Raw genomic sequence first — 25,092 nt, 5'->3', positions numbered from 1 at the left:
TTTTATTAAAGCATGGGGACAGGACCAGTGAGCATAAAGAGCTGCACTGGGGTCATGAGGAGTGATTGATTATATACTTTTAGGCTGTGGGGGGAGGGTAGAGATAAAGAAAGTCTCTAAATGGATTTCCATATGCTAAAGAAGACTTACAGGATCCTGGAGGTCTGGCTGGTCTCAAACTAAGGTTGCCTTTAGTCTCTAGCAAAACATCAACATTATTAAGGCAGCCAGGAGTTCCTTGAGGAATGTCACACTCTGCATGTCTCAGGTATTTGTCAATAGGCTGCAAGTTGTAAGGAAATTTAATTTTATCTACATTTCTCCTGCCTTTGTTCTCCTCATCACTTTTATCTATTAAATTTGGTTATGCTGGTATTTCATTATTGATTTTAATGTAAGAAGTGAACTCCAGAAGTTTTTTTTCCTTGCTAATTGACCACAGCTTTGTATTAAACTTCTCACTAATACCAGCATGTATCTTTCCCAGCTCTCTGCTCTCAGGAAGATTTGTGAAGATTAATGGCAGATATGTGGACTTCTGCCTCCTCCTTCCTCCCCTATTCTTTCCTTGTTATCCAGAAGCCTGGGGAAGCTAAAAGCTTTTGGAAATGGCCAATCTGCTTTGCATGCATATTTTTCCTTATCATGATTGAGGAATTTCAGATATGGGAATTAAAGTCTCCCCTCAAAGCACACAGGCCTGTGGGGTAAGCTTTCCTTTCATGTTTGTCCAGGACAGAGAGAAAACAGCGGCTGCCAGCCCTAACAACCTATACCCCTTTGCCTGGAACTCTAGAGATTTTCCTGGTTGGCTTTCGGGCAGGGCTGTGTCCTTGAAAGTTGTCAAATTTGATTGAAAAATTGGTGTACTTTGAGTGAGTAGTTAGGCATTTCAGTATAGCTGTGCTGATGTAACTCATCTCAGCTACTTGCAATGACCATAAGTTAGGTGATAGGGGTGTCATAGCAGTTGATCAGTTATTCCGTCTTGGAACATTACATTTATTCTGAATGCTCAACAGGGTTTTGTGGTAGACAGTCAGTGTGAAGGGAGGGCAAGCTGCAACTTTATTCTACTTGAGACTTAATGCAGGGCCAATCCAATGCATTTGTATACACATACATGCACGTACTCAATAAAGCTTTCTATGTGCCCATAAACAGAAGAGAAATTAGTAAGGCCATTAATTAAGAGCCTGCTTATGACTGTATTGTTTTTGATAATCATTTATTAACTTAAATAAGACCTTAGGGTGACTGCTATTTGTTGTAAATATTGAATCAGACTGGGTTTCTGGTGGGAAATGTGTGATTGCTAGTCACACATTCACCTCACATATCATCATTTTATTACCCACAGATAATTATTGATGGAATGAGCTAAAGCTATTCAATTAAACCTACAGGTATTCATAGTTTATAGTTTGTTGAGTTTGTATAAATTATAACCCCAAATTAGCAAATTTATTAATACTGTAATTTTTTTTCTTTTTATGAAAACTTGAGCTTTGCCTTTGGTTGCTGCATAATTACAGGTCCCACAACACCTCACATGTATCTCTATTGCCCAGTTTGCTAATATGTTATTAAGGGGTTTAATTAACAAAATCTTAAAGTATCTTTGCTATAAGGCTGTTGTCCCTACAAGATCATAGACTTGTAAAAACAAGACTTTTCATGCCCATCAACTCTGGATTAGGTCCCTCTGTGTTTCCCCTTTAATAGCATACATCACACTTGTAATTATTTGTTTAATAGCCATCATCTAGATTGTAAAACCGTACGACAGGGACCATGTCTAGTGTTTTCACCATTGTACCATTCGTGTTCTGCATCATTTCTGACACATAGGAGACATACAATATATTTATGAATGAGTAAGGATGAATTAATAATGGACCCAGAATACAAATGGCGCAGAGCAAACAAGAGTGGTTTCTTCCCTTACCTCTCAACATCCCAGCTGGGCAACCACAAAGCTATATTGTGCTGATGGCTCCATCTACTGGCCGCATAGGAATTTATGTAATCTACCACGTGTTTCCAAACTTCTTGGTTATTCCTTTCAAAAGAGGAGAAAATCCTAGATACCATCAGCACAATTTTTTTTTAATCTTTTTCTTTTCTTTCCTAAAAACACAATCCTGGTCCTTATTATCAGACCAATTTGAATACCTTCCTAAATATTTTCCATCATTCCCTTTGCTCACTCCTACCAAAAATTGCCCTTAAACATCCCAAGTTTCCCCACTCCAAATGCTTTATGTTTCCTTGCAGCAATGTTTTTCACACTGTAGATAACAATCCACTGATGGTTTGTTAAATCAATTTTATGGGACACCAGTAAAATATAATTTTAAAAATCTGAAATATAATAAAAGAAATCAACATACATTACATGTAGTTGGGGAAATAATGTTCCCTGAAATTTTTGTTTCAGTTTTAAACACACATGCACACACACGTACACACACACACCCTTAGCAGAGGCATGTAATGGATTGGGTTGCCAAATATTTGACCTATGAAAACCACAGTCAGTACGATTAAGTTTAATAAGTATTATATTAAAATCCTTCAAGCAGTATTTTGTGGTTGTGAGACTTGAGTTTTAATGTGGCTTCTGCTGTATAGTGACTCAAACATAATCTCTTTCTTTTTTTTATTATGTTATGTTAATCCCCATACATTACATTATTAGTTTTAGATGTAGTGTTCCATGATTCATTGTTTGCATATAACACCCAGTGCTCCATTCAGTACGTGCCCTCTTTAATACCCATCACCAGGCTAACCCATCCCCCCACTCCCCTCCCCTCTAGAACCCTCAGTTTGTTTCTCAGCGTCCATAGTCTCTCATGGTTTGTCTCCCCCTCCGATTCCCCCCCCTTCATTCTTCCCCTCCTGCTATCTTCTTCTTCTTTTTTTTTTTTAACATATAATGTATTATTTGTTTCAGAGGTACAGGTCTGTGATTCAACAGTCTTACACAATTCACAGCGCTCACCACAGCACATACCCTCCCCAATGTCTATCACCCAGACACACCATCCCTCCCACCCTCACGACTCCAGCAACCCTCAGTTTGTTTCCTGAGATTAAGAATTCCTCATATCAGTGAGGTCATATGATACATGTCTTTCTCTGATTGACTTATTTCACTCAGCATAATACCCTCCAGATCCAACCACATCATTGCAAATGGCAAGATTTCATTCCTTTTGATGGCTGCATAATATTCCATTGTATATATATACCACATCTTCTCGATCCATTCATCTGTCGATGGACATCTTGGCTCTGTCCACAGTTTGGCTATTGTGGACATTGCTGCTATAAACATCGGGGTGCACGTACCCCTTCAGATCCCTACATTTGTATCTTTGGGGTAAATACCCAGTAGTGCAATTGCTGGATCATAGGGTAGCTCTATTTTCAACTTTTTGAGGGATCTCCATACTGTTTTCCAGAGTGGCTGCACCAGCTATAATTCCCACCAACAATGTAGGAGGGTTCCCCTTTCTCCGCATCCCCGCCAACATCTGCTGTTTCCGGACTTGTTAATTTTAGCCATTCTGACTGGTGTGAGGTGGTATCTCATTGAGGTTTTGACTTGGATTTCCCTGATGCCGAGTGATGTTGAGCACTTTTTCATGTGTCTGTTGGCCATTTGGATGTCTTCTTTGGAAAAATGTCTGTTCATGTCTTCTGCCCATTTCTTGATTGGATCATTTGTTCTTTGGGTATTGAGTTTGATAAGTTCTTTACAGATTCTGGATACTAGCCCTTTATCTGATATGTCATTTACAAATATCTTCTCCCATTCTGTCATTTGTCTTTTGGTTTTGTTGACTGTTTCTTTTGCTGTGCAAAACCTTTTGATCTTGATGAGGTCCCAATAGTTCATTTTAGCCCTTGCTTCCCTTGCCTTCAGCGATGTTTCTAGGAAGAAGTTGCTGCGGCTGAGGTCGAAGAGGTTGCTGCCTGTGTTCTCCTTTAGGATTTTGATGGACTCCTGTCTCACATTGAGGTCTTTCAACCATTTGGAGTCTATTTTTGTGTGTGGTGTAAGGAAATGGTCCAGTTTCATTCTTCTGCATGTGGCTGTCCAATTTTCCCAACACATTTTGTTGAAGAGATTGTCTTTTTTCCATTGGACATTCTTTCCTGCTTTGTCGAAGATGAGTTGACCATAGAGTTGAGGGTCCATTTCTGGGCTCTCTATTCTGTTCCATTGATCTATGTGTCTGTTTTTGTGCCAGTACCATACTGTCTTGATGATGACAGCTTTGTAATAGAGCTTGAAGTCCGGAATTGTGATGCCGCCAGCTTTGCTTTTCTTTTTCAACATTCCTCTGGCTATTCGGGGTCTTTTCTGGTTCCATACAAATTTTAGGATTATTTGTTCCATTTCTTCGAAAAAAGTGGATGGTATTTTGATAGGGATTGCATTGAATGTGTAGATTGCTCTAGGTAGTATTGACATCTTCACAATATTTATTCTTCCAATCCATGAGCATGGAACGTTTTTCCATTTGTGTCTTCCTCAATTTCTTTTATGAGTATTTTATAGTTTTCTGAGTCCAGATCCTTTGCCTCTTTGGTTAGATTTATTCCTAGGTATCTTATGGTTTTGGGTGCAATTGTAAATGGGATCGACTCCTTAATTTCTCTTTCTTCTGTCTTGTTGTTGGTGTATAGGAATGCCACTGATTTCTGTGGATTGATTTTATATCCTGCCACTTTACTGAATTCCTGTATGAGTTCTAGCAGTTTTGGGGTGGAGTCTTTTGGGTTTTCCACATAAAGTATCATATCATCTGCAAAGAGTGAGAGTTTGACTTCTTCTTTGCCGATTCAGATGCCTTTTATTTCTTTTTGTTGTCTGATTGCTGTGGCTAGGACTTCTACTACTATGTTGAATAGCAGTGGTGATAGTGGACATCCCTGCCGTGTTCCTGACCTTAGGGGGAAAGCTCTCAGTTTTCCCCCATTGAGAATGATATTCGCTGTGGGTTTTTCATAGATGACTTTTATGATATTGAGGTATGTACCCTCTATCCCTATACTCTGGAGAGTTTTGATCAAGAAAGGATGCTGTATTTGTCAAATGCTTTTTCTGCATCTATTGAGAGGATCATATGGTTCTTGTTCTTTGTTTTATCAATGTATTGTGTCATTGATTGATTTGTGGATATTGAACCAACCTTGCAGCCCAGGGATAAATCCCACTTGGTTGTGGTGAATAATCTTTTTAATGTACTGTTGAACCCTGTTGGCTAGTATTTTGGTGAGAATTTTTGCATCCATGTTCATCAAGGGTATTGGTCTGTAATTCTCCTTCTTGATGGGGTCTTTGTCTGGTTTGGGGATCAAGGTAATGGTGGCCTCATAAAACGAGCTTGGAAGTTTTCCTTCTATTTCTATATTTTGGAACAGTTTCAGAAGAATAGGTATTAATTCTTCTTTAAATGTTTGGTAGAATTCCACTGGGAAGCCATCTGGCCCTGGGCTTTTGTTTGTTGGGAGATTTTTGATGACTGCTTCAATTTCCTTAGTGGTTATAGGTCTGTTCAGGTTTTCTATTTCTTCCTGGTTCAGTTTTGGTAGTTGATACATCTCTAGGAATGCATCCGTTTCTTCCAGATTATCTAATTTGCTGGCATATAGGTGCTCATAATATGTTCTTATAATTGTTTGTATTTCTTTGGTGTTGGTTGTGATCTCTCCTCTTTCATTCATGATTTTATTTATTTGGGTCATTTCTCTTTTCTTTTTGATAAGTCTGGCCAGGGGTTTATCAATCTTGTTGATTCTTTCAAAGAACCAGCTCCTAGTTTCATTGATCTGTTCTACTGTTCTTTTGGTTTCTATTTCATTGATTTCTGCTCTGATCTTTGTTATTTCTCTTCTCCTGCTGGGTTTAGGCTTTATTTGCTGTTCTTTCTCCAGCTCCTTTAGGTGTAGGGTTAGGTTGTGTATTTGAGACCTTTCTTGTTTCTTGAGAAAGGCTTGTATTGCTATATACTTTCCTCTTAGGACTGCCTTTGCTGCATCCCAAAGATTTGGAACAGTTGTGTTTTCATTTTCATTTGTTTCCATGAATTTTTTTAATTCTTCTTTAATTTCCTGGTTGACCCATTCATTCTTTAGTACGATGCTCTTTAGCCTCCATGTATTTGAGTTCTTTCCAACTTTCCTCTTGTGATTGAGTTCTAGTTTCAAAGGACTGTGGTCTGAAAATATGCAGGGAATGATCCCAATCTTTTGGTACTGGTTGAGACCTGATTTGTGACCTAGGATGTGATCTATTTTGGAGAATGTTCATGGGCACTAAAGAAGAATGTGTATTCTGTTGCTTTGGGATGGAATGTTCTGAATATATCTGTGAAGTCCATTTGGTCCAATGTGTCATTTAAAGCCTTTATTTCCTTGTTGATCTTTTGCTTAGATGATCTGTCCATTTCAGTGAGGGGGGTGTTAAAGTCCCCCACTATTATTGTATTGTTGTCGATGTGTTTCTTTGCTTTTGTTATTAATTGCCTTATATAATTGGCTGCTCCCATGTTAGGGGCATAGATATTTACAATTGTTAGATCTTCTTGTTGGATAGACCCTTTAAGTAGGATATAGTGTCCTTCCTCATCTCTTATTACAGTCTTTGATTTAAAATCTAATTTGTCTGATATAAGGATTGCCATCCCAGCTTTCTTTTGGTGTCCATTAGCATGGTAAATAGTTTTCTATCCCCTCAGTTTCAATCTGGGGGTGTCTTTGAGTCTAAAATGAGTCTCTTGCAGACAGCATATCGATGGGTCTTGTTTTTTTATCCAATCTGATAGCCTGTGTCTTTTGATTGGGGCATTTAACCCATTTACATTCAGGGTAACTATTGAAATATATGAATTTAGTGCCATTGTATTGCCTGTGAGGTGACTGTTACTGTATATTGTCCGTGTTCCTTTCTGGCCTATGTTACTTTTAGGCTCTCTCTTTGCTTAGAGGACCCCTTTCAATATTTCTTGTAGGGCTGGTTTTGTGTTTGCAAATTCCTTTAGTTTTTGTTTGTCCTGGAAGTTTTTTATCTCTCCTTCTATTTTCAATGAGAGCCTAGCTGGATATAGTATGCTTGGCTGTATATTTTTCTCATTTAGTGCTCTGAATATATCATGCCAGTCCTTTCTGGCCTGCTAGGTCTCTGTGGATAGGTTTGTTACCAATCTATTGTTTCTACCATTGTAGGTTACAGTTCTCTTCTCCTGAGCTGCTTTCAGGATTTTCTGTTTGTCTCTGAGACTTGTAAGTTTTGCTCTTAGATGTCGGGGTGTTGACCTATTTTTATTGATTTTGAGAGGGGTTCTCTGTGCTTCCTGGATTTTGATGCCTGTTTCCTTCCCCAAATTAGGGAAGTTCTCTGCTATAATTTGTTCCAATATACCTTCTGCCCCTCTCTCTTTCTTCTTCTTCTGGGATCCCAATTATTCTAATATTGTTTCGTCTTATTGTATTACTTATCTCTTGAATTCTGCCCTCATGATCCAGTAGTTGTTTATCTCTCTTTTTCTCAGCTTCTTTATATTCCATCATTTGGTCTTCTATATCACTAATTCTCTCTTCTGCCTCATTTATCCTAGCAGTTAGCGCCTCCATTTTTGATTGCACCTCATTAATAGCCTTTTTGATTTCTACTTGGTTAGATTTTAGTTCTTTTATTTCTCCAGAAAGCGTTTCTCTAATAACTTCCATGCTTTTTTCAAGCCCAGCTTGTATCTTTAAAATCATCATTCTGAACTCTAGTTCCGACATCTTACTAACGTCCGTATTGATTAGGTCCCTGGCAGTCGGTACTGTCTCTTGTTCTTTTTGTTGAGGTGATTTTTTCCATCTTGTCAATTTGTCCAGAGGAGAATAGAAGAATGAGAGAACAAAATGCTAACAGGGTAACAACGTCCCCAGGAAATATACACTAAACAAATCAGAAAAGACCTGAAACTGGGGGAAAAGAAAGGGAAAGAAAGAAAGAAAAAAAAAGAAAAAGATAAAAACAAACAAAAACAAAACAAAACAAAACAAAGAAAACAGAATATGACCAAATATGATCAGGCTGGTGCATGGATCAGTGCCACACACTAGATTTTGGGCGTATTTTGGTCTGTTAGAAGAAAGTGCCTCCCAAAATTTTAAAGAAAGAAAAACTTATATACGTACAAAAATAAGGGTTAATACGATGAATGGATGGAATATGACTGTAAAGATGAAAATTATAAAAGATTTTATAAAAGGAATTGATAAGATAAGAAGTTGGTTGAAAAAAGAAAGAAGAGGATTTAAAAAAAAAAAGGGAGAGAATGTGATCAGGCAGGAGACTAGAACAAAGCCATACACTAGTGATTTAGGGTATATTTTGATCTGTTAGAAGAAACTGTACCACAAAATTTTAAAGAGAGAACAACTTATATATATACCAAAAATAAGGGTAACTACTATGAAGGGCTATAATACGACTCTAAAAATGAAAAATAAAAAAGATTTTTTTAAAAAAGGGATTGATAAGATGTTGGTTGAAAAAGGGAAAAAGAAAAATTTAAAAAAAAAGACAGTTAAAAAAATTTAACTTTGAAAGACTAAAGAATCATGGGAAAAAAGCCATGAATTCTCTGTGCAGTATTCCCCTAGCGCTGGCGTTCTGCCGTTCTCATTGATCGGCAGACTTGGTCTTGGCTGGCTGTTCTTGCTGATCTTCTGGGGGAGGGGCCTGTTGCCGTGGTTCCCAAATGTCTTTGCCAGAGGTGGAATTGCCCCGCCCTTGCCGGTCCGGGCTATGTAATCTGCTCCGGTTTGCTCTCGGGAGCTTTTGTTCCCTGCAAGCTTTCCATACAGCTTTGGAGGACAAGAGTGAAAATGGTGGCCTCCCAATCTCTGCCCCGGAGGAGCTGAGAACTTGGGGCCCCACTCCTCAGTGTGCCCCCAGAGAAAAGCAGTCAGTCACTCCCATCTCCCCGGTCTCCGGCCGCACTCCGTGCTCACCCGGCCTGTGACCGAGTGTTTCTATCTCTGGCACCCGACCCCGTGTGTAGTCTCCAAACCCAGCAGATCCCCATGGTGCACTCCTGTGCCACTCCTCCCAGGGGTGGAAGGAGAGTCTCCCCGAATCTGTCACTTGTTGGGTCCCTGCTGGAAGAGCAGTGGCCCGACTGTGCAGCGGGTCATGGTTTATGGCAACCCCGAGCTGAGAGCCCACTCCTCGGCTCCGTCTCTGCAGCCGGCTTCCCTGCTCCGATACCTGGGAGCTCTGCCACACTCAGACACCCCCCGTCTTTCGTGACCCCGAGGGTCCTGAGACCACACTGTCCCGCGAGGGTTCCAGCCCCTGCTTAGCCACTGGAGCGACATCCCTCAGCGGAGCAGACTTCTAAAAAATTCCAATTTTGTGCTCCGCTGCTCTGTCACTTGCCAGAAGCGGCCATTGGAGGCCCTCTCCCCCGCTGTCTATCCTCCCGAATATCACCTCGGATTCACTTCTTTGCATGTCCTACCTTCCAGAAAGTGGTCGCTTTTCTGTTCAGAGAGTTGTTGCTATTCTTTTCTTCGATCTCCTGTTGAGTTCGTAGGTGTTCAGAATGGTTTGATCCCTATCCAGCTGAATTCCTGTGACTAGATGAAATCCAGGTCTCCTACTGCTCTGCCATCTTGCTCTTTCCTGTTCAAACATAATCTCTTTGAGCTTCAGATTTCTCAGCTGTACAATGGGGAAAATACTTAATTGGTAGAGGCTACTGTGAGAATTGAATAAGATAATACATGTAAAATATCTATGACAGTGTTTTATATACAATTTGTGGCCAATGACTACTAGTTTTCTGCTTATCCAAACTTATTTCCTACTTTTATCCTGCATTTTCACCAAATTGCTCTTTCTGAAAAATAGCCTGAAATTTTTCACCTCTAATCCTTTGTTTTAATCTCTCTCTCATATGTATTACCTTTCACATCTCAACTTACCTAATTCCTGTCCATTCTTCAAAACCCACATCAATTACCACCATCTCCATGAAATCTTCCTTGATCATTGTAGCACCCAGTGATTGCCTAATAAGCCCATAGGAGCAGTGATCATATATCTATAGACCCCTGCCAGGAGTTTTCCAGGGTGGGGATTCATGCTTTGTTCATAGCGGGAGCTCTGCAAAAGCTTACAGAATGAAAGGAGGAGAGGTTCAATGGCAGTGGCACCATTGGGCTGAGAATGAATGAGATCCTCTCTACAACTTAGACAATGCCATGGGATTTATAATACTCTCCTTATGTTTTTTTCTCCCCCTGAAATGGCCCAATATTTTGTTTTCTTCTTTGCTTAAAGGAAATGACTTTCATGCCTTAAATATGAATGTTGAGCTAAGGAGTAAAAATCAAAAGAACAGAAAAGGTAAAAGGCAAAACAATATTTTCTTTTTATGGTATGGTTATTTATCCATTATCCATCAATAGCAACCTTTAAGCCTCTGTGGATTAATTAAAATGAACAAAATTGGATGTATATCTGCTTTTTCAAATAAATATAAATTAGCAGTTTTATTGCTATAAAGGTTGTCTAGGTTCAGCTATATTGAGCCATTATTTCTGTTTCTAGTCACCAGATGGCCATGGATATGGAGAATAATATTGAAAAATATCACCTCAATCTACAGCCCCCGGAATCAAAGGTGAAAATGTAAGTTATTTCAAAGTTTACAATAAAGCATTAGTTTTACAGTTCTTGTTTTATGAACTTCTAGACTACTCTGGAATTTGGGAGTACAAGAATTAAGCATTTATTTATTTCACATCTATATGTTGAACATTATTTCCTCTTTGTTCTGAGCAGCAACAAAACTGTTTTGGGCAAACAGCACCATCTGCTGGATAGTTTTGGGGATTATTTTACTGTCACTATGTCCTCATTTCTTGGTTTTTCCCTTTTTAGGCAGAGTGCAGCTCTTCAGCATCCACTAGCATTTTCCACTGTCTTTCATCTCAGTTACTTCATTGATTCCACCTTGGAATAACTTGGCTATTTTTACATTGGGCCATTTCCTTATTATACACACACACACACACACACACACACACTTTCAATCCTCTTCCTCGTATTTCCATTCCACCTCTCATCCATATATTTTGGAAAAATATCTCTTCTTTTTCTCTTCACTTCCTGTCATTTTCCTTTTTATTCTCTCTTAATAAGGCCAAATGTGAGTCCCCTTCCCCACTACAAATGACTGTTACATAAAGAGGGTGCTAAGAAGGGACGCCTGTATGGCTCAGTTAGTTAAGCATCTGACTCTTGATTTCAGCTCAGGTCATGATCTCAGGGTCTTGAGATCAAGCTCTGCCTCAGAATGAGTCAGGGCCCCCACCTCAGGGGCCCCTCACAGAGTCTGCTTGGGATTACCTTTCTCCTTCTCCCTCTGCCCCGTCCCCTGCTCACATCCTCTCTCTCTCAAATAAATAAATAAATCTTTTATTAAAAAAGATAGTGCTAAGAACACCTCAATATTAACAAAAATGAAACAGGCAACTTCCAAAGTGAGACAGGCTATATTCTAGAACAAAATAGCAACTTTCTAAGACCATATTTAAGTAAAGAAGGGACCTATCATAATCACCTTAGAAGCAATTTTAAACTATGCTTGCTTTCTGTGATCCTTTCCCATTCTGATTTTCCCTCAGGGGTGCATATAAGAATTTTCAGTGAGATCCTATGTAATATCACACACACACACACACACACACACACAGCTTAACACGCTGAGAGGCATGTATCGGAGAATTTAAACATGTCTGAGCTTGGCTAGGACCACTGATTATTTGCAGAAAAGCCCAAAGAGAAATCTTTTAGAAAATAAGTCACCCTGAAGAAGGGAGCCTTGAGGTGTACAACTTTGAAGAACAATAAGCCATGGATTTAGGAACAAAAATGATGCAGATATATAATATCCTGCTGGATAAAAGCAAATATTAACATAAACCCCTGCCAATTTACATTAACCCTGGTTATCAATAAAAAGCTTGTCTCTGAGTGAGAACATAGAGATACCGTCAAGATAAAATTCAAACATGGCTTCTGAATCTGTTAGGTCCCTCACTAGGAAACTCTGTGTCATGGTTACTAAATGAATAATAAATCAGGCTACCACATTTTATGCAACCTCTTAAATGAAAAAGTGCTAGAATGGAAAGTTGTTTGTGTGAAAAATTAGAGTGTTTGTTTTGAATGCTGAAATGAAGCTAGGAAACCTCTCCGGTCTTTTTTGGTTTTCATCATCCCTAAGATGTAGGCAGAGGGGCAGGTGCCAGGAGAAGGAGCAGGCAAGAAAAAAAACTCTCTGGCTGAGATTCCAGCCAGCTCAGAGAGTGTGGGACTTTCCCTGTAGCTGGCTTGATGGAGGAGTCTCAGCTCAGTAAGGTGAAAACAGAATGGTTTTATCTCTTCTAATAACTCTGAACCCCATTTCCACTCACTGGAGGGGGATGAGGGAGAGAAAACTTAATCTTGTCCAATAATGGAATTTGAGTCCCATCGGGAACTCCAGTTCAGTGACACTTGTCTAATCTGGTTTTTAAAATTCGTAACACTTATGACAGGTTGAACATCTCCCCTCTAAACACATTAGATCTTTCCTACAGCTGTGCAGCTTGCTCTCCTCTGTATTCTCTCCTCTTCCTAGTTGCCCTTTCTCCTTGGTATTACCTCTCCCACCCCTTATGTGCCCCAGATTCCCATTAATGGGAAACACTTAACTCCTAGACATTGATTCCTTAAAAATAGCTCTAAGGGTTGGGGCTCTGTGAGAAGGGTCATCTGGTCTCCCCTAAGTCCCCACCGATGGTGTAGGCTGTGCCTTTCATTGTGTCCCTTGCTCTGCTGGGACTGTCTCCCTCAGACTGACCTTGGCATCCTCAAAAGGGTGGATCTTGGCAAACCCTCATTCCCACTTCCCAAGGGATTTTCTTTAGACCTGCAGAGCACTGGCTATGAAAGATGGGGCTTTGTCCCAGGTTCCAGAGTCACTGTCAGACTTCACAGGCTTCCTTTCAGGGTCTTCTGGCTTTTGTTGGTGGGAACCTGCTGAACATCGAGAGAAGTGAGGGAAGTGAGGATTTACTATGCTATAAAATCTGCTTTCCTGGAAACTTTCCTTTCCCTTCCCTGACAAGGAGGAGAGGGTTAGTAGGTTCCAATGAAGGTTTTTCTGGACAGTCCAACCTCTGCAAGCCCTGAGGTGGGATGCACCTTGGCAGGCCAATCTGTGAACATAAAAGACAATAAGGAAGATGAGAACTGTTCTCAAGTGTGGGCCGCCTCCATCATATACCTGCACTAGTGAGAACTTGAGGTCAGGGTTGGATGGGGCAGGAAAGACTCTTAGTTGTTTCCTCACACTCAGGCCAACTAAAAAGAAAACAATTTGATAAGAAAGCCTCAACCTCTATGTGGAGTGCAAAGTATCAGTGGAAAGAAGTAGAGACCTGCAGGGAAAGAACACATGTGAGTGTGGGGGTGGAATTTAGAGGAAATGTCAGGAAGGGTACATTACCTGGTTCATGAATGCAACCGTTAACGGGTAATTTTGAGTTTTAGACTTGAAGGATTAAAGGACTGTGTCAAAAGGGAAGAAGCAATCAAGGTTGCACAGCTATTAATAAAAAGTCATTTGGGGGAGGTGAAAGGCAGGTTTTCTGAAGATCAAGCAAAGGCAAGCCTCTCAAGTCAGAAAATTTAGTGAAAGCAAAAGTAATAGTGAAAGCACCACAGTAAAGGCTCTCAACGCAACTCTAAGACTAAAGACAAATGTATTCTTAAGAGGCAAGGCTGGAATGAGGGCCTGGGGATGAAGGCACACATCAAAGGAACACAGGCTCTAGCACAGCGGCCTGACTGAAAGGAAGGAAACAGACTCTCCAAATCCCATAAAACTGCTACCCTTCACATGGGGGGGGTCACATGTTATATGTTGTAGTAAGATCTAAAACGCATCTTCTGAATACAAACCATCACTTAACAGTTGTTCATTAACTGTGTGCAATCCCTCTCCTGTTGTTTTAGCAAAATATTTATTTTGTTATGGACAACATAGGCATCTATTGACTACAAGTCATCTTTTGAACATCTGCTTGTTAAATGTATCCAATTTCTCTCATTTTTTATTAATGTATTTGATGATCTAGTGATGAAACAACATTTAGATTCTATAAAAGAGAGAGAGACACACATACACAGACAGACAGACAGTGTAGACAGTGTCTACACTGGAAGAAAAAGACAATTCCCAGAAGAATTTCAAAGATATTTCTTGATAAAGCCTTGTTAAATGTCATTTGTTTGAGAGTAATGCCTATCAACTTTGGTCAAAAGTTTAATTTAAAGAAGACATGAGGGAAGAATGGTTGAGAGCATAGACCTTGGAGTTAGAGCAAATAGGAGAAATCCCAGCTCTGCTCTTTACCCACTGTGTGACCTTGGGAACACTGCTTACCTATCTGGGCCACAGTTGCATTCCTCTGTAAAATGATAACACTAACCATGTCAAAAAGGATTGTAATGAGCTTTCAATGAGAAAATTAAAAAAAAAATGACCTAATGTATCTTTTCCATGGAGTTATACTGTTTCCAATCATGTTTTTATGCCAAATTGGGCTAATAAAATATTGCCCTTAAGGATCCTTAGGAACCCAGCATATCATATCAATGTATATGATTAGCACAGGTTTGAGGCTGACTTAGATTCCTTACAAGAATTGCACAGAGGTTATTGTTATTACTATTTTGTGGGTAAGCACAATGTAGGCCAGTAATGTTAGTATTCTGCCCAAAGAGCACAACTAATGAGAAGTAAACTGAGCAAAACTTGTATCTCTGTAAACACACTTAGTTTCTGGGGAGTTCAGTTCAAGATGGCTAATGCAGGAGATCCTGAATTCACCTCCTCCCACAGACATACTGAATTTACAGCTACATATGGAACAATATCCCTTGGGAAAAAAAACAAACCTGAAAACTGGCAGAGCAACCCCTTTATATCGGGCAAACGAGAGGGAAACCACATCAAAACAGGTAGGAAAGGCTGGGACATAATCTTTCAGTAAACCCCAACCCCAGTACAGTGACTCAGAGTCAGGAGGGAACTCAAAATACAGAAGTTCCTTCTGAGGAATGAAGGATTGTACTGTACATCAGGCACCCCAAATACTAAGACCGGCACCTGAAAAACAAGCCTGCAAAACATTTGGCTTCGAAGATCAGAGGGGTTCCAATGCCCATGAGACCTGCAGGGCTATGGCCACCTGAGGCAGGGCTCTTAAAGGGCCTGTGTGCAGACTCACCTGTCCCAGGACCCCATGCAGAAGTAGCCCTTTGAAAAGTGCCCAGACTTTATGTGAAAAAGACTGGTCTCCTAATTTTGAAGTATGGGTCTGAGAGCCAGAGGCGTGCTGGGATTTTCTCTCGGGTCAGAGAATGGTGGGAGCCATCTTCCTGCTCTCTGCCTTGCTAAAGCTAGTGGGCACCATCTTTTTAAATTTTTTCTTTTTATTTCTTGACTTTTTTTCTCTCTCTTTTCTTTCTCCCTCTCCCTCTTCTCCCTCTCTGAGAAAGAGGTCCTGTATCCCACGGGACTATGGCAATTAGAGATAGTTCTTGGCAGACCACCACTCCCAGGGCACTGCATAGACAGCAGACTGAAACACACATCCACCTTTCTGAGAAAGAGGTCTATTTGCTGGTCCAGGGGCTTTGGCCTGAGTGACAGGCTTCTGGTTTTAAACATATCTGGGAGCCTACAGAGCGGGTCTCAGGGAATGGAGGCCAGTGGATGCCATCTTTGTGCTGTCCCTCTGCCTTGCTCCAGCTCACTGGAATCTTAGAGAAAGGAGCTAATAGTTTTGTTTGGGGCCCTGATTTTTGCTGCTGCTGCCAGGGGATGTCTCTATACCGCCTGGCTCTGGTGGCACTAGCCGTCCCCATAGGACTGTAACCAACAGAGGAAGAGTCTTAAACAGCTACCGCCCCAGGGGCACAGCAAGAGGCAACAGACCCAGGAGCTCAGTATTGATGTGAAAGAGGCCTATTAGCTTATCATCATAGCTGCAACCTAAAGGGCAGACTTTTAATTAAACACACATTGAAGGACTGCCTGTCAACCTTTTCTAAGTCCTCAGAGGGCAGGCACTGTCCTTGAACTGTCCCTCTGCCACACTCCGGAGCCCTAACGTGTCTTGGAAGGGAGCTCTTATACATGTCTGGTGTCCCGGCCTTTACATCTGGTGCCCTGGGTTTTGCGGCTGACCGGGGGAAACCTCTTGGTCGCTTGGCCCTGGTGGCCAGGGGGCTCGCATTCCTGGGTCCTGTGGGACTGTAACAGCTGGAAAGACAATTCTTGGCAGCCTACCGCCCTAGGGCCCTGAATAGACAGCAGATGAAACACACCCTTAGCCTCTCTGTGAAAGAGGTCTATTTGCTTGACCTGGAGCGTGGGCCTTAGGGGCAGGCTTCAGATTTGGCACACATCTATAGGCTACAGAGATGCTCCCAGGGAATATAGGCCTGGGGATGCCATCTTTGTGCTCTCTCTACACCTCACTGCAGCTCACCCAAATCTCCCAGAAAGGAGGTAATACACTTGTCTAGAACCCCAAATTTTGCTATAGCCACCCAGGGGACATCTCCAGATCACCTGGCTCTGGAAGCCAACAGAGTTTACAACTGTAGCCCCACAGGAATGTATATATTTACATACTTTAAAAGCTGCTGCCTGAGGGCTTGGCTTCCAATCAGCCTGAATTTAGGTTCTGATTATGAGCCTCCCCCTTAGGACACTTAGGGGTCTTGGCACACCTTCCGCTACTGGGAGCTATTAGAAATAAAATGGGCTGTTTGGATGTCACAAAGGTTGAGAGACAGCCAGCTGCTAGGGCAGGGTTCACCTGCTGCACAAGGCCAGCCATTTAAGACTCAGAGAGGTGGCTGTTTCATCTCACACATAGAAACCAGTAGGGAGTATCAAGCAAAATGAAGAAACAGAGGAACATGTTCCAAATGAAAGAACAAGATAAAGCTTCAGGAAACAAAACAAAACCAACAAAAAAGAAAACCTTAATGAAACAGAGATAAGTAATTTATATAATAAAGAATTTAATGCTCATAAAAGTACTCACTGAACTTGGGAGGAGAATGGATGAGCACAGTGAGAACTTCAGTAAAGAGATGGAAAATATAAGAAAGTTCCAAACAGAGGTCACAGAGCTGAGGAATATAATAAACACGTTTAGTTTCTAAGCACACTTCCTCATGAGGTAAAACTTTTTCTTCTTTGAGGATTTATTGAGTTATTTCTGGACTACAATATTAGGAGAATATATTTGTTGATCACCTACTAACCATATTTCTAGAACTGTGGCAATATGATGGACACTGCCCTCAAGGGATTCACAGTCTAGTGGAGGAAGAAGACTTCTTGGAAAAGAGTTACCTGGATTAGCCTAATCTGACACTCTTTTTGCATGGTTAATATCTCAGAGAGCCACTGGTCTCTTCCATAGACTAAGTAGCTTCTGTGTGCCTTATTTCTAAAGTGCTTTCTCAATCTTCAGAAAGAAGAGTGTTCTAGAGAAAAGGCCCAAGTTGCCCAAATTCCATCTGTGAGGGATTTGGGAGTTCCTGACCATCAAGGTGGTCATAGGTGTTGGTGAAGGAACCTGCAGAAAGATCCAGAAGGGCATAAGTCCATGATGCTTAGGAAGTACCAACAATCAAATGAAGTCAGGAGTTACAAACTAGGCAGAAACTGGAATGGAGTGGAAGCAGGCTTAGAGATACAGGCAAATTCTGCGGAAAACCTGCCTGTTGCATGCAGTGGCCCTTCGCTGGCCTTTGGGCAGGTTTGTGACAGGATACAGGGTTGAGGCAGACACCAAATAATGAAAACATGGCTTATCTGTTAGGGTAGCTTTTAGTCACACATAGAAAATTAAACAGGCTTAAACAAATAGGGGTTCTATTTATCTACTCAAAGTCAGTATGTGACACGCCAAATCCATCACCTTGATTTCTTCTCCCTTTCTGCCTTTTGCTGAACCATGAGGGGGGAGCACAATGTAATGGAAAGACAGGGGATCTGGTCCAAATGTCGGGTCTGTCAGTTAGCTCCCATCTTGTTTCCTGAAACTTGTCGAGGACTCCTGGTTGTGAGTAAAAGAAACTCAACTCAAACTAACTTATGTATTAAAAAGAGATTATATTGGATCACCTAACAGAAACATCCAGGGGCTAATGTGCTTCAAGCATATATAGACCCAGGTAGTCAAGCATCATCAGACATCTCTGTCCTCCTTCTTCTGTAAGCTCTGCTCAGGATATTATAACTTCATTCTCGTGTGGGCTCTCCCAACATTGTGGCCATGGATTGGTGGGTCCCCAGTGAAAGGTGAGTGCTGGAACAAAATGAAAGAAAAATTAATGTTGGGCAGGCAAAAACTACCATTATGATGGTAATAGTGCCTTCCTCACATTCCACTTGTGGTAAGGATTGAATGGGAGAATACACATAAAAAGAGCTATATGTAATTAGATGTTACCTCCCAAGATACTGAGACTTCTGTCTTCTTTGATGGTGTCCTTTTTTCCCATCCCCAAATTTAGCCTACTTGGGTAATAATGTATTTTGAAGTTGTAAAAATTATTTGGTAACATTTAAAAACTAGTAACTTTCAAATAAAAACCAGATTTCTGACTGTTCTTGGTAAGTAGTAAGATCTGGCAACAGTCAACTGTGCCAAGATGGGGTTCCTCCTCCCAAGGGGCAGGTACTGCCCAGTCTGCCCCCAGCCTCACCCTCGGAGACATCTGGGATGCTTCTCCAGTCTTCACAGCCTCATGCCCTACCACTTTCCTCTGGGAACCTCCTGCCTTCTGCCTGGTACCCTCACCTCCAAGGCTTTGCCCAAAGGCCTTTCCTCCTCCTTCTTATCAATCTAAATCCCCTCCATCCTTCAAGGCTACTTAAAGCACCAGGACTCCCTGGAACCTCCTCTAAGCATCACAGCTCACAGAGCTCTGTCTTCTAGGCAAGGATACCTTGTAGGTAAGGACAGCCAGTGACAACCAGGACTGCACCAGCTGTAAGTTCCCAGGTGGCTGTGAGTGCAGGAGGGAGCCACTGGCACTTGGAAACAAATGGGGATGTATAGAGAGATGGCAGAGGCAGGCGACGACACCATCCTGACTTGGAAGACAAACAGGAGCTGCACAAGCAAAAAAATTATTGAAAAATGTATTTCTCACCTACTTTGAAATAAGCCTCTATATTTATAATTCAAAATGTAGGAACACACACAATGTGTTCCTTTACTGCAACCAGGCTTTAAAGAATTGTATTGATAGCAAGGCTTAGTTTTAGAAATAAAAATGTCAAGGTAGTTGGTGTTCAGGACTTACCCTGCAGCCTTAAAGGAGACTTGTGAGTAGGAATTGTGGTACAGCTGGGATAAGAAGGCTGAAAAGTGATTTTCCATGACTGAGGGATGAGGTGCTTCTACATTTTGTTTTAATTCCCTCTTTCGGTAAAATAGCATTTGGAGATTGTATTCAGAGAGCTAATTATAGAACAATTTAATCTACAAAGTGGTCAAATGGGAGTAAGCAGTGTGTGATGTAAATAGTTTCCTATGATTCAGAAAGTACTAATAGCATGATTCCACCGTTTAAAAAATATCCAATGTAGCAATTTAGATAATAGTGAAGTGACTGGCCTCTCATTTTTAACTTCTGAGTTAAAAAAGAATAAAATATAGTATAATATGCTTTCAACTAAGTAAAATTGTTTCCATATATGTGGACAAGGATAGTAAGGTAAGTATTCAAAAATTAAAATAGCTTTTGTATTAAGGAGGGAGGAGGCTTATAGGTGATTTTAATACACATTTTAAAGGTATTTAATTTTGTCGCATTCTCTGTCAACTAAAAGAGGATATCCACCCACCTGGAAGAAAGGAATGTTGCCTTCTTAATCTCTGACTTAAGAAAACTGATAAGTCACTTTCCAGGCACCAAAGAACCAGGAAGGGGAAGGGGATGCTTTAAGTGAAAATTCACCTTTGCTGATCTCACTCCAGTATTGCCTGGCATTATTTGTTTGGTTCTTTAAAGGTGTCACACTGCCCCCTGGTGTTCAATAAACTAAAATGTAAACTCTGAAACGGCTACTACATTTTCTTTCTATATTTTCTGAATAATCAAGACTATGAGCAAGCAAGAGAGAGAGAGAGAGAGAGGAACACCTCAATATAAACGTGTGGGTATTCCATGCCTTGTTACTGTTTTATATTTTTTAAATAGCCTTTACAATGTCACTTTTTTTTAAGCCCTTGATGGGCAGGTTTACAGCCTTTAGGTGCCCTCCAGTGGCAGAACTTGTTAGCAGGACTCTGGAAGACCCTAAGCACTTCAGATGATGTAGAAATTATTGACAGTTTCCAAAAGTTTGCTACTCCCTAATAAAATGGGTCCCTGAAGAAGCAACAGGACCAACAAACTCTTACAGAACCTTCTTTGAGATTCCGTTTAAAATCTTTAAACCAAATAAAAGTAAATAAATAAGGATATATTTTGGAGCAAGCCTTGTATAATAAAAAAGTAACCACATATAATCCAAAGCAGGGCCATATCCTGCCTTAATAGGGTCTGAAGTGTATATGTAATTTGGAGCCCTCTTAAAAAAAACCCTAGAAGATATCTACTTTTGCAATTTTATACAAACCATGAAGAGCCGCTCATAGGATCTTAGAAGAAACTCCTGGCCTGTAAGGGCCCCTGAAGCTTATGTTTCATAGCTTCAGGGGAAATTGGCCTCTTACCCAAAGGTATTGTTTAACTGCAGCTTTTGGACTTTACCTTGAGCATTATAATTCAGAGCCTTAATAAATTAGGGGACACGTATAAATTTAGTAACATGGTAGCATTTTTGTGGCCTTTCTATCCTCTGACTACTGAGAATTAATCGTCTTTGAACCATTCTAGCCAAGTGAAAATAAATCAGTTTGTTTATAGAGAAACAACTTTAATTGCCTTAATTGTGTGTGGGAAGAATTATAGAAGATCAGATACTTCCAGGAGTCTAGAAGAGATAGTAATGGAATTAATGCAACTATTTAAAACTATTTTAAAAGGCTGATTCTTAAAAATTGGTCTTCATGTTTGGTTAATTTCCAGGTTCACTGATCACTGTGAAAAACTAGACGTTAATCTCAAAGATTAGAAACCAGTCCAGGTGGAAAAAAATCACTTAGCTTTCACAAAGAAGAGCTTTCTATTATTTGAAGCAGATGACTTTGTTTTGATACTAATCACAGGAAATAAAAAAGCTTCCTTGGGTAAAATTTCAAATAGTCACCTAATCTAATGTGTTATTTTAGTTTTTTGAATAGTTCATATAACTTTCAGATATTCTGTCCTCTCTGTCCATTCCTTTATTTACTTATCATATATTACCCATTTCCTTCCACAGTATGTAAAAATTCATGACCACAGGGCTCTTGACTGTCTTGTCCCCAGAGCAGGGCCACTGCGTTTGGCCAAGTAGACTACACTATATAGCATCATGGGATTTTCTTGGCCTTGAGGTCTGTGCATATGGCACCCTCTAGAGCTGCGTTGCAGTCACTGTCCAGCACCTAAGGCTGACCTTGGCTCAGAAGAGTCCCTCAACAAGGCTATATTAGTGCATGAATAAGTGATATGTCAACCTATTTATTATTTTCATTTGAAATATAGGATGAGAAATTGAAAGATTTTACCTCCCATAAATCAAAGTACATTTACATGTGCAAGCCAGTTTCACTTTGATGACTTTTTCTGACTAAGATGATTTGGCTTAGTCTGTGACTGTCAAATCAGTAAAATAGAGAACCGGTACAGGTCTTCTGATTTCCTGTGTCACATTCTATGTGCTACATTTTCCCTGTCTCCAAAGCCAATTTCTTCAGACTCCTTGTGCTTTTCTGAGTCTGTGGGCTGTGGCCAGGTAGTGACAGTGCACGTGCTGTTTTGTTTTGTTTTTCCAGCATTCAGAGAGCCTGGCGTGAGTACCTGCAGAGGCAGGACCCCCTGGAGAAGAGGAGCCCATCCCCACCCTCTGTGTCCTCGGAGAAGCTGAGCAGCTCTGTCAGCATGAACACCTTCTCAGACAGCAGCACACCCGTGAGTGCCATGTTTCCTTTTTATGGCCTGATGGGCCAGTCATTTGATCACCAGGTCTTGGGTTCCAAGAAGGAAATGTTGAGATGTGAGCAGGTGGTTTGTTGTTAGGTGTATCTACATTGCTTACTTGCTATATTTGAACCCATGGTGAGGGTTTTGTCATCTGAGAATGAAGACATGATTCATAAGCATAAAGTATACTTCATCAAGTCTGAGAGAATCGATTGTATTTGACCTCAACCTAAACCACTCATTTGTGTGTTTGCATTCCTCTATTACTAAGAATATCCTTTTCCTTTTCTTTATAACAGTGTGTTCCCTTTAGTCTGTGCCTCTGTTAGAGTTTTGTTGTGCTAATATGATAGAAGATTAGTTTGGTTACAGGATTATAAAGAGAACTTTTACAGGAACACTTCAAAGGGGTCACAAACTCAGGAGTTGCAACTCAAATGCCTACAGGGGCCAGGTAAGAAACCGTTGTGGCTGATGTGGGCTGAGCTGTGACTGGCTACTGAAGAATACAGGCCTTACCTAAAGGGGTAGCCCCACTTGCATCCCAGATATGTTGCTATGCAGGGATGCTGGACAGACAGACACGGCCAAATGTTGTTTCTTCTCTTAAGGGATGCCAGAAATTCAGATTTTTAAGTGTTGGCAACTAGTAAGAAAATTTAAAATGCAACTAGACCATGCCTGCAGATCACAATTATCCCAGAGGCCGCCTGTTTAAGAACCCTGGTACACAGTGAAGGAATGGGAACATCTGCTGAAAGTCTTTATTTAAAAAACAACAACAACAAAAACAAACATATACCAAATGTGGTAGGAAATAAGTGATCGGGTAACTGTAATACAGAGTGTTGTGAATATGGCCATTGTGATCATGTATGATAGTCACTGGAATACACAGAAAGAAGTTAGGAAGAGAAATGAAGTAACTATACAAGTGTTATTATTTTCAAAAAAACATGTTTCTTGACTCCTTTGTAATCATGTTTATTCAGTGGTTAAAGGGCTCCCCAGCAGCCAAAATAATGTATTCACATTGGGATCAAACAAAGGTTGCTTTGACATGTTTTCAGATGATTGCATTGCATGTTCTTTAATAAACAGTTTTATCTGTTATGGATTCTAAAGAGAGAGCAGTAACTTGAGAGCAAATAACAGTGGCAGAAGATCTATTTTTAGCAAACAGCAGAAATTGAATACTCAGTGAATCTGTGTGCCTTTTTAAAACAATTTTTTTGCGGGGGAAATGACTTGTCTGAACTGGCCTTATGATCACTAGAGGGTGCTGATGAGCCATATTGGAAAAGGTCTGTTGCTTAAGTGTGTATTTATCTCATGATTTGCAAGTCAAAAATAATATGAAAATTAAGTGTTTAGGATGCCTTTGCCGTGAATGACAATAGAATTAATTTAATAGAAATTAAGTGACTGAATATTTTATTTGAATGATGGAAACTGAGTATCAGAAATCATTCCGCCCATGAGTTAAAAGTTTGGATTTACTGCCTTTGTATTTTCTCATGGCCCCAATTCCTGACAGTATCAACCATTGCTGTGTCCAGTGACATAGGATGGTTTTAGTGTTGCTTTAGGGTGGTTAACCTTTTGACTGTATTGAAATTCCGGAATAATCTATCTTTGTTTTATATTTACCTTGCCATACCACTTAGATTCTAGCACCTTAAGTATTTTTGTGCATAAATGCACGTTCTTCCCCCATGGGTCATCATATAAATGTGATGTGCAATACCTTTTGCACAGTTTTGCTAACAGTTCTACCTTATTTAATTTAGCCTGGGCTCCAGGTCCCCTGATGTTTCTTAGTAGAACAGACCTCCTCTCTCAAATGTCCGCAGCAATTTGGTTTCCTATAAGGTGTCTCAGAATGAGTTGGGAGTGGCATCCTGCTCCACCACTGTATCATCATGCCTTATCTCTGTGCTCATGGGACCAGGATAACTCTTCATTGTGTGGAAGTCTGGCTCATTCTTGATTGCCTATAAACAGTGAGAGTCAAAACATTTTCAAAAAACATTATTGGAATTAGCTTCAGAAAGCAAGCAGACCCTGCCCAGAAATCTAGTAGAGGTTATTAATTATAACAACAACTTTGGCATTGATGGTGGCAGTAGCATGACACTAAATATGTAAAATAAAATATGATAATATAAGTTGCTGGAACATCCCCAAGTCTCTAGTTTGTCAGGCGGGTAAAATATCCAATTCATAATTTTTAAAAACCTTATGCTTTGTTGTTTGGAGCTGGTATATCTAGTTAAGGTTGTTCTATTTCCCATGATCATCACTTTGTTTGGGACCTCTTTCAGAAGATTCATTCTTACATCTTTTGGTGGTCACAGCCCCATGAAAGGAAAATGACTCTGCTCTACTTTGATCAGCCTACCAGACCCACTGGGTTCATACATATTCTCAGGGAGTTCCAAATAGGAAGACTTAGTGTTACTACTCTCTGACAAATAGACCTCAAGTTTATGGAGGGGATAAGGATGAGCCCTGGCCCACCTTGGCTAAGTCCCTGTGCTGAGCTGAGAATGATGCTCTTGCATGCTTTTGCTCTCTTTTGGCTAAGCATAATGGTTAATATAGTTCATTGAGGTCCCAATGGTTAATAAAGAATATTCGTGCTCTAAAATATATAAGAACAGTAATGTTTCAGTATGAGATCTCATAATCATTATCTTAATAAGAGCTGAGTACTTGTTATGTGACAGGCATCTTGCTAATGGCTTTCCGTGGATTATTTCACTAAATCCTCTCACTGACCATATGTAAGAGGTATATTATTATCTCCATTTTACAGATGATGAAAATGAGACCTAAAGAGATAACTA

At 40.4% G+C, this 25,092-nt stretch overlaps 1 protein-coding gene across 1 annotated transcript in view; it reads left to right on the top strand.

Moving 5' to 3' along the window:
* The window catches only part of IQCJ (IQ motif containing J), a 219,707-nt gene extending 194,857 nt beyond the window's left edge, over positions 1 to 24,850 (top strand). Inside the window, exons 3-4 of the mRNA XM_032408349.1 lie at positions 10,631 to 10,711; positions 22,096 to 24,850. Of these exons, the coding sequence (XP_032264240.1) occupies positions 10,631 to 10,711; positions 22,096 to 22,339 (325 nt within the window). The 3' untranslated portion in view covers positions 22,340 to 24,850. The remainder of the gene's footprint in view (positions 1 to 10,630; positions 10,712 to 22,095) is intronic.
* Positions 24,851 to 25,092: the final 242 nt, after the last annotated feature.

The sequence above is a fragment of the Phoca vitulina genome, unplaced genomic scaffold (genome assembly GCF_004348235.1).
Source record: "Phoca vitulina isolate PV1807 unplaced genomic scaffold, GSC_HSeal_1.0 scaffold10, whole genome shotgun sequence".
In the NCBI taxonomy this organism is placed as follows: Eukaryota; Metazoa; Chordata; class Mammalia; order Carnivora; family Phocidae; genus Phoca; species Phoca vitulina.
The sequence above is the reverse complement of the archived record's forward strand: the minus strand, read 5'-3'. Positions and strand labels throughout refer to the sequence as shown.